Genomic DNA, 10,513 nt, shown 5'->3' on the forward strand with positions numbered 1-10,513 from the left:
TTTGAATAGTCTGCCACTTTATACTTAACTATTTTTCAGGGGGATTTGTTGTAAATTTTACTTCACTACATTTAAAAGACTGATTAAGATTTCACATGGAAAACAGGGTTTAAATATCACAGGTGATACCACCCTTCACCATTAAACAAGCCAGCAATGCATTAAGTATGTCAAGTTTCCACACACAACTTAACTTAACATAAGTGGCACTAAAATGTATTATTAATAATATAACATTCAGTGTTTCTGAAATACTTTTACTTTGTGGTATCAAACAAACCAATAGTGCATAAGGTGCCTAAGTACCTAAAATTGTCACACACACATTGTGTAACATAAGTAGCCGTAAAATTTATATTATCAACAGTTATGCATTCAGTGATTCTAAATAATGAACACTGTTACTTTGTGGTAGGTCTGCTTAAACACATTTTACTGATAAGATTTGTGGTCTTCTACTTTTTACTTGTAGTAATAATAATAACTTTATTTCTATAGGACGTATCTAAACAAGGGTACAAAACACTTAAATAAATACACACTAAATACAGTAAATACATGAGAATAAAACAACACAGAGCAAAACAAGACTAAAGTAAGCTAAAAAAAAAGAGAAAAGAGAATGTTACAAATAAATATCCCTTAAGACCTGTTTAAATTTAGCCATTAAAAGGCTTTCCTATAAAAAAATGTTTTAAACAATGATTTAAAAACAGGCTAAGTCCTTGAAAGTCTTATATAACCTGGTAAGGAATCCCAGAGCCCCAGGGAGCCTGGTGCCTCTTACAAGACTTGACTCAACTACAACTAGTAAGTGTTGGTGGGAAGTTCTGAAGGTTACAGCTTGGAGCACATGAGTTAGCTGCTCTGTAATTGGCCAGGGGCTGGACTGTGCTGAGCTGTAAAAAGTATCCTAAATTTAACTGGGTGCCAGTGAAGAGATTCAAGAATAGCAGAGAAAAAGGCCCTATTTGCTTGTAATGGTTAGAATGTGACCAGTAGTGTTCTGCACTAACTAAAGCTGAGACACTGAGGATTGACAGGTACATGTTAATGCATTGCTTGTCCAGGCGTGAGGAGACATAAGCTTTTGTAGGTCATGGAAAGACACAGCTGATTTGATCACAGGCTTCACAATTTAGTTGTGAATCAAATGTGATACTGAGGTTTCTTAATGTGGAATTTATATTTCCTGCCTGTGAACCAATAAACGGCTGTACTCGGCCTGCAAGGTCATTCATGAGGAGGATCACTTCATCCTTTTCTGAATTAAGCTGCATAAAGTTGTATATTTATACAATAGTACTTTATACTTTTACCTTATGTAAAGGATCCAAGTACTTGTCCTCACTGCTAGCAGAGCGAGTAGAATCATATGTTTCTCAAGAACATTTGGAGGATGAGGTCAAACATGGCCTCTAATGACAAGCAGGGTTTACAAATAGCACATGTGTGAACAGACGAGAACCCCCACGGGCTGAATCAGTTCACCTGTTAATATTAATATATAGGTTGGGTTATATAAAACATCTCATTGGAAGGTAACACAGTATTATTACTTACAGGCACAGTGGCTGAGATGTTAAATGGGAGCTCATTGTGATTCACTGTGGTGATTAGTCCTTGACACTGCAGCTCAGTGTCCCTGAGACTCCGATCAGTGGGATTCAGACACAAACAGCTGCTGTCTCCTCTGATCTGGGACATAAAGCTGGAGAATAAACAACAGCAAGTCAACGTAAAGACCCGTTTGTCTTTTCTGTCTCAATTAATTCAACTTTTCTAATATCAAGATTTCCTCGCGCAGGAGCAAAATTACGTAACAGGCCGGCATCGCGTTGTAATTGGTCGAGGGAAGCGTGACGCTGAGGGATTGGCCAATGGGCGCGGCTCCCGGCTCCCGGCTCTCGTGGTTCCTCGCGATAGCACCACCGGATAAATCCGCAACGCAGCCGAACAATCGGCCATTTCGTCGGTGCAGACCATCATCTGTAGAGGGCAGTGGGGATACGTTGAGTTTACTGGTTCTTTGAGCAGCACATCGACAAAATCGCAACATGAATGAGACGGCAGTCTCCTTCGCCAAGGACTTCTTGGCCGGTGGCATCTCCGCCGCCATCTCCAAAACAGCGGTCGCCCCCATCGAGAGAGTGAAGCTGCTCCTTCAGGTAACAGAGCCTCCGTCTTCCGGTAGATTGGCGGCGTTAGCCGGCTAGTTCCTGTGCTCCTGCTAACTCCCATTGAAACCCGGTAAAGTGCTCGTCTGTGTCGGTGCCGCTCACATGTCACCGTGAGTAAACTCAGCCGTGTGTGTCGTCTGTGTGGAAACAGTGAAAGTCTTCCAGGTGGCCGGTTCAAGGATTTGAGGTCATCATGTGAGGGGAAATGACCTACACGAGCCGGGCTGCTAGCGCTAGCTTCACACGGTAACCTTAGCCTGCGCAGCTAACAAAGGACAAACGCTTGTAGGGACATTGGGACACTGTGTCCAAACACACGGCAACTCCTCATGTTCACCAGCAACAAACAATATGTTATAGGTGGTGGATGCAGAATATAATGTCCATTCTTTTCACGCTATTAATGGGCGATATCGACGCAGCGGCTAATGCTCATCTTAAACGTTAGCTAGCTAGGTGGATGGAGGCCCGGCCTCAGTCATTCAGCCGGGTCAACGACTTTTACCCATTTTTGTGTTAAACCTGCTCAGTGACATCCTTCGTATTCCGCTCAGTATTGCCCTCTGGCCACGTTACAGCAAAATGACGTTTTTTCTTTTCAATCAAATTCCGATTCAAATGAATTAAAGATATTGTTAATTGACTGCTAATGCACTCTTAGTATGAGCTGTCAAATTGTTCTCTCTTGGAGACTGGGCTGTACATTTTTACAACTTTATCGTCTTCCAAGGTCACAACAAGGGGACTGTGTGATTGTGAAGTGGTCACAAGTCGATTGACTTCTCAATTTTAAACACACTTTCTCTGATTCTGTTTCCTTTTAGGTCCAACATGCCAGTAAGCAGATCACTGCAGATATGCAGTACAAGGGCATTATCGACTGCGTGGTCCGTATCCCCAAGGAGCAGGGATTCCTTTCCTTCTGGAGAGGTAACCTTGCCAATGTCATCAGATACTTCCCCACCCAGGCCCTCAACTTCGCCTTCAAGGACAAGTACAAGAAGATCTTCCTTGATGGCGTCGACAAGCGCACCCAGTTCTGGAGGTACTTCGCCGGTAACCTGGCCTCCGGCGGTGCTGCTGGAGCCACCTCTCTGTGTTTCGTGTACCCCCTTGACTTCGCCCGTACCCGTCTCGCCGCCGATGTGGGAAAGGCCGGAGCAGGGAGAGAGTTCAACGGTCTGGGTGACTGCCTGGCGAAGATCTTCAGGTCTGATGGTCTCAGGGGCTTGTACCAGGGCTTCAATGTGTCTGTGCAGGGCATCATCATCTACAGAGCTGCATACTTCGGCATCTACGACACCGCTAAGGGTATGTTGACGGTATACTGACCCCAGCAGATCACCTGAAGAGTTAAGTCTCCTTCCACTATATCTAATTTTTCCTTCTGTGTTCGCAGGTATGCTCCCAGATTCCCAGAAAGGCAGCATATTGGTGAGCTGGATGATTGCTCAGTCTGTGACAGCTGTCGCTGGTCTGACTTCATACCCCTTCGACACAGTCCGTAGACGTATGATGATGCAGTCTGGACGCAAAGGAGGTGAGCTTGTTTGTCTTAATGGAGTAGATTGCTTTCTCGTCGTCACATTACTACCTGACACATGAAGGTTGGAAAAGGAGTACTGTGAAATTAAGACAAATCCACATTAGGCAATGGGTGAAAAATATTCCTGCCTTCGTCTAATTTGTGCTTTTACTTTCCTTCCTCAGCTGACATCATGTACACCGGGACCATGGACTGCTGGCGCAAGATCGCACGGGACGAGGGTGGCAAAGCTTTCTTCAAGGGAGCCTTGTCCAACGTGCTCCGAGGCATGGGCGGCGCCTTTGTGCTGGTTCTGTACGATGAGCTGAAGAAAGTCATCTAAATTCTTCATGTTGTCACATCCACTGTTCAATTCGGCTAAATGTAATAACTTACCATTTCTATGGACTCAGCGTTCTGCCTTATTTATGGGAACAAACTATAGTGTCTCACCACTAGCTGTGGGCGATGGCTGTATGTTGTGCATCTTTTATGATTTTAAACGTTCCGCACCCTCTTTACCAATGTCATTCCTGTAAGAACTGATACCTCCTCCTGTCATTCACTAGGTTTGTATGGTCCCAATTTGAATAAATTTATTCTGGGGAACAAACTGAACCATTGATGTCGACTTGTCTCCTCCACTGTAAGCATGAGATGAGCACTTGCTGGATAATGCAATGCACGAAGTGGATTACACCCAACTGCTATATTTACTCGTGCTTATCTCCTCCTGAGCCTTCCTGGTTTGACCGCGGTCACTACGAGGATTGTAGGGTAGAACACCCGGGTGTTGGCTGCTTGTGAAAAAGACTTGACCGGTCATTGGCGAACTAGTTTTACACTTTAGTTATTTTGTAGGGTAACTTGACTTCACAGCTAATCTGAATTGCTCTCTGGAGCGCTGTTTGATTTACTACACCACAACCAGCATGGGGGGTGCAAACTAGTTCCTACCAGTGATTAGGCACGAACAAATTTCAGGAAGGTCATGCATCGTGTTCAGATTAGAATATATGCATGAATGTTAACATTAAGGTCCAAATCACTACCCGTAAAAATTTGGAAAAAACTGTAATGTACCAGACTGAAATGTCAAGTAACCACAATAAATCTAGCTGAACTAAGCTTATTTGTACAGTGTCTTTCTCTAATATGGAAGCTGAACATGTATTTTCACCAGGTCTCTAATTATAAGTTATTTTCTTCAAATTACTTCAGTTAATCAAGATAAGCCAAGATTATGGGAAAATAGTAATCATGGTATGTCAGACCCTGAGGTGATTTTTCTACTTTTCTTTTGTGGCAATACGACTCAATTTATCAAAATAAATCTGTCCCATGACATGTTCCTGATGCACTCAGCTCGAACTTTGAAACCAGTCCACCACTAAAGATTAGAATCAAATGAAATATCGCATCAATGCACTTTCCTGTGTCCTCAGTTGAGCTCAAACATGAACACGTGACATACAGATGTGTGGTGATTAAATAGTTTTAGACACATCCACAGCCAATCACAGCAGAGCGGACAAACTGACAGGAAAGACGTCTGATACACTTGTTCTACTGCAGATTTGATGACAAGGTGTCACAACTGAATGTGATTTGATGAACGAGATGTTTACTCACAGGAAGAAAGGTATTTCTGTAGACGTCAGATCAGTGACTCATTGATAGTTTTCATTGTGCGGTGACGCTGCACAGACGTGGAAGTCTCAAGGTCCACACCCCCTCACGTTAATCCTCTGCCTGAGATGCTGCGGATTAACAGCAGAGGGCGCCAAATACATATAAGTGTGAAAAGCAGCGCGCTCACGAACCCTCTGCGCGTGCTCGTGTTTCTCAGATTTTTAAAGCTGAAAAGGCATATGCATAATCTTTCTATTATAAAACTGGAGAAGTATCTGACTCATGCAAGTACATGTACTGAAAGTGGACACTGAACCATCATATAATATATACATTACAACACAATACACTACAGTTCCCTATATATATATATATATATATATATATATATATAGGGAACTGTTACTGCTGCTTTTAACAGAGGTAATTTAAAGCATAGAGGTATTGATACATTATAGGTTAATACTTTGCAATAAATGAAATCTACATTATATAGTCTCCATCCTCTTGTGCAAAATAGTACAATAACACCTTACATCATTATAAAATATATATATTGCAAAATAAAGGAAGAGCACGCTGCAGAAATAAATGAATAAACACGGTCTGGTTACAAAGTGTCCTTAAAGTAGCATTTAAAACGAATGGATGCAGAATCATTGGGGTAATTTGTCCTGCGTTTCTTAAAATGGATTTGCTCGAACCACTGGTGATTTGTGTCACAGTCATTACTCAACGAGCCCATGTTTCCCTGCATCGCACCAATTTATGATCAGGTACAAAGACTGTGATTAACTTTATGTCAAATGAAAAATGTGTATTTTTTTCTATTTAAAAAATCACACATCACTTGGGTAATTAGGCTGCCCCTGTATTTTTTCATTTGTATTGACAGTGTGGTTTTAGTCGTAATACATAAAGTGGAAAGCTCAGGAAAAATGAAATGGCCCAGAGTAAAAATGAATGATCAGGAAATATAAAGCCAAGCCAGGGCGGAGCGGCCATTTTCCTCAGACAGGCATTTAGAAAATACTTATAATTCATTCCCACTAATAAATCTTCAACGCAGCCTGAATCCAGCATTTAGAGCAGGCAACAATAAAGAGCACCTTCTTTATTCTCTAATGTGCTCTGCAGGTTACAACCTAAATAAGGAGCCATATATCATAAACTTTATCACAATTTTAATATTCAAAATTAGACCTTGGATAATGATTTTATTGTATCAAAGGATGTTATTAAAGGATGGAAATCAATTTTTCCCAGTCTGTTGTGCAGGGTCTCATCACACCTCACATCCGATAATAATAAATTAGTAAAACCTACAATATTAATGGGATTAATTTGCCTAATTACTGCTTATTTATCTGTGGTTTTATGGATTTAGTTTCTTAGAAGTGCAGTTACGTGAAAGGTCATGTGGGGAAACCTGAAGGCAAAATGTTTTTTAAAAGAATTATATTTACATATGGTGTATTTTGAGTTCATTCACGAGAGAATCCACCAATCTGTCAAGAACAAGGAGAGAAGAATAAAACGGCAACAAGACTTTCTGTGAAGTACAGGAAAGTACTAGTTTTTATTCCTTCATAATCAAACTTCACAAACAGCTTGAACTTGTACAATACCTCAGAGAGTGAAAATTACAAAAAAAGTGCTGGTAACATTTACAAAAATCATCCTTACTTAGCAACAATCAGTTTATTCTTCCACACTTTTTTTAGTCTTTTGTATTAAGGCTTAATACTTCTGTATAAAGTATATGCAAGATAAGTCTTCACAGTTTTTCGAAAAAAGTCACAATATTATGTAACATAATGAAGCTTTTACGGCTATTTTCTTTATAATAACAAATACACATCACTGGTAAATATATGTGAAATACAGGGCTTATTGTAAAATGGCAAGTAATGATACTGTTTGCTGAGATAAATTGATTCCACACACTGTTATAGGAAACATACCATTGCTATAACTGAAGGAGGAAAAAAAAGAAAATGATAAGCATAAACACTTGGGAGATCGCCTCCAAACTTTGGCACATCCCATGAAACAATTTCACAAAATATGAGATTTATTTCTGAAATCATACATATGGAAGAATAGTTAAACTGGCATAAAGTGAAAACATGCTGTGTAGTAAGGTGCTAAATCAGAGATATTACGTTGCCAGCCTTTTTTCTTTATTTTTTTTTTCCCCACATGGACTGACATGAATAAGGTGCATTTGTAAGACTCAAAGCATGTAGGCCTTTCTCAGATGTCAACGAAATATGTAATAAATACAAATTTGTATTGTCAAAAACAACCTAAATTAATTTGACCAATAGTCTTGAGGCGACCCCTTATACTCATGCGTTCCCATGGATTCAGAGAAATGAACATCTCTACTGCAGTTGTGTAAGTCTCTAACTGTGGCATGTGAAAGTAAAAGCTGTATTGTATTCATGGTATGTGTTATTTGATTTTTTGTTTTTTTCGATTTTTATTTTGTTTTTTTTTTCGTTTTAAACTGTTGAAATTGTGACAAACTTGATGAGTAAGGAGATGGAATAGAAAACTGAATGCGAAACTAAGCCAAGATATATTCACAAGATCCTCTAAGCTGCACTGGTTTACAGGTCAACAGATGAGAGCTCTAGCCCTAGACTTACCAATTTCACCCTCATGCATACTGTACGGTTAAAGTGACGCAACAAGCTTGCTTAAATAGTCTACATCACAAAAGCAATTTGGTTTTAGTGCAAACACAATTGGCTGGCTTCAGCTTCTCAATAATAACAAGCTCACCAAGGAGATTACAAGAAGGCACATACTTATGCTTCCTCTAACACGCAACATATTTAGACAAACCGCAACATCTTTCAACAACACCACAAAGCGGTGAAAACAGGAAAAGCCACTACATCCAGATAAAATGGTGAAGTTTTGCTGTTTGTGAATTATTGAAAAATTTACACTTATCCATCAACAAAATGAACAACGCGGAGGCCGGAACGTGACGCTGCCGTGAGCGGCCTCGTTTGAAAAAGGATGAAGTATGATACATTTTGGTGGACACAGGTTCTCTACATACGTCGCCAATGATGCGATGTGTAAATGACAAAAGGTGCATTTGGAGTTTTTTTCTTTTTTTTCCTCGAAAAAGTATTTCAATGTCGTTTCAACTTTAAAGCATTTTTTTTTTGTGAGGTCCCGGATGAGAAGCACTCACTATGCGGAGATACAAGCCGAGTGATTTTAAGGGGGAAGGTGTGCACGACAGTGGACAGCTGGGCTCATCTTTTGGTATTTGTGTTGCGTATTTGAACGTGTGGTCGGCTGTGTGATGGAGACAAAATTGGACAGGTGACTCATGGGAAATGATTCCTTCCCTCATACGTCCCCCGTTCCTAACTCCAGATCTGCAAGCGCTGCTTGATTTGTCCAAAACAATCACAGGAGGAAACCACAGTTTCAATGCCCCTCCAACCTGGACACTAATACTCAGGGTACTGCTGGGTGAGAGAAAGAACTGCTACGAACAGTATGTGGATGTCGTGTGCATTTTTTTTAAAAAAGGCGACCAATTCTGTACCTTTGAATACAAGATAATAAATAAAAATTTGGTCAAATATCACCATTTACTCAGCATTCCCACCGTGGGCAGACGAACGTCAGATACTATGGATTCAAAATGTGTTGAGTGAATTATATTGCTTTAGATAGAAGACCAAAATAAGTCTAGTGCAAATCTCTTTTCTGGTTTGAGAAGTGGTGCTTGGTGTCGTGAGTCATATCTGCTCGACCATGGTAAGAACATGCAGGTGAACTCGAGAGCCGGATCGCTCTCGTGCCGTGTCCCTTTACAAGTTGTTCACAATATTTAAGTGAGCGCTCTCTCTCTCTCTCTTCCTCAGAAAAACAAAAATCGATGCAATGCAATAATTTGGAAGTAGGACCCTAATAAATACTTTCCATTACATGTAACCCATCACACAACAAATGCAATTAACCAGCACAAAGGAAATGTCGAAAATGTCTCATGTCTAAATGACTCCTGTTTTTAAATGGGAGTATGGCGGCCGTGTTGAGTCACCCCAGCCCCTGTGGGGGGTGGGGGGGGTGTGTCAGCTCACGTGTGTGCTAACGGGTGTCGTCTGTGCAGTTATGTCTGTCAAATACATCTCTCAACTTGGAAATGTTGGAAAACTTGCTCCAGTCCAGTGTTTGACAAATCATTTGATAAAAAAAAACGTTCTTGCACACACATTGAAAAAAAAAAAAAAAAAGACTCTATCCCCTATTTCAAAACAGCAGTCAATACATTTCAAACAAGCTTGTTTCATTACAACATTAATAATAATAATAATAATATAATAATAATAATATAATAATAATAATAAAATACAAACCAACTTGGAGCATAAATTATTATTATTATCAAAAACAAACTGAAAACACGTAACTGCAGCATATATTTCAGGGTTTGCTTAGTTGTGATGTTAACTACCTTTTACTACAACAGCTCCACTTCTGCCAAGTTCAAAACTATATAGGAGAAGTATTTTCTTTAAGGGAAATCAGGGAAATATCGAGCTAATGTAGGCAAAAACAAGAACCAGCCTAACAAAATATACACATTTATAAAGTTCAACTCAAGTGCATGTTTACAAAAAGCAACTACATACAAGATATGGCTGCAAAAAGCCTGAAAGCCGGATGAGAAATATACTTCTTTATATATATTAGGGCAACGTGTAATTACGGATTTGAAATGTCTAATATTTGAGCAATTCTGTCTTCGTCCCAGGTGAAGAAAAAAAAAAAAAAAAAACATCGCATGAATTTACAGTAATCGTATTTCCTATTTTAAACACACAGGATGAAACCTATACAGCAGATTCACCAAGAATTATAGAAGGAAACATAAAGTTGAATTGTCTTTACATTCTGCTTACAAGTGATGTGTTGTTATTATTAGAAAAATAGATCATCACTTCCTGAAATATTTGGGCCACATTGTGATGTTTAAATCCACGTTCGAGTTTAATTTATTTTCCTCATGTTGTGACGACCGGCTGTGAACATGAAAGACGAATATGTGCTCGCAGCACCTCAGCTACATTGGACTTTGAATTGATGCGACTGAAAGTTATGAATTATTATCATGACGATTATTCTTCTCTTTCCTTGG

General features: G+C 39.8%; 1 protein-coding gene across 1 annotated transcript; it reads left to right on the forward strand.

The window, feature by feature from the left end:
• Positions 1 to 1,955: 1,955 nt before the first annotated feature.
• On the forward strand, positions 1,956 to 4,323 carry si:dkey-251i10.1 (uncharacterized protein LOC100038774 homolog). Its single transcript, XM_034607617.1, has 4 exons — positions 1,956 to 2,168; positions 3,005 to 3,491; positions 3,580 to 3,720; positions 3,891 to 4,323. Exons 1-4 carry the CDS (start codon positions 2,058 to 2,060, stop codon positions 4,046 to 4,048), a joined length of 897 nt encoding a protein of 298 aa, XP_034463508.1. The 5' UTR covers positions 1,956 to 2,057; the 3' UTR covers positions 4,049 to 4,323.
• Positions 4,324 to 10,513: the final 6,190 nt, after the last annotated feature.

Source organism: Hippoglossus hippoglossus, chromosome 14, assembly GCF_009819705.1.
Source record: "Hippoglossus hippoglossus isolate fHipHip1 chromosome 14, fHipHip1.pri, whole genome shotgun sequence".
NCBI lineage: Eukaryota > Metazoa > Chordata > Actinopteri > Pleuronectiformes > Pleuronectidae > Hippoglossus > Hippoglossus hippoglossus.

Coding starts and splice junctions, on each gene's coding strand:
- si:dkey-251i10.1 (XM_034607617.1), top strand. CDS start 2,058: ATGAATGAGACGGCAGTCTCCTTCGCCAAGGACTTCTTGGCCGGTGGC. Junction 2,169..3,004: donor GAGTGAAGCTGCTCCTTCAG/GTAACAGAGCCT, acceptor GTTTCCTTTTAG/GTCCAACATGCCAGTAAGCA. Junction 3,492..3,579: donor CATCTACGACACCGCTAAGG/GTATGTTGACGG, acceptor CTGTGTTCGCAG/GTATGCTCCCAGATTCCCAG.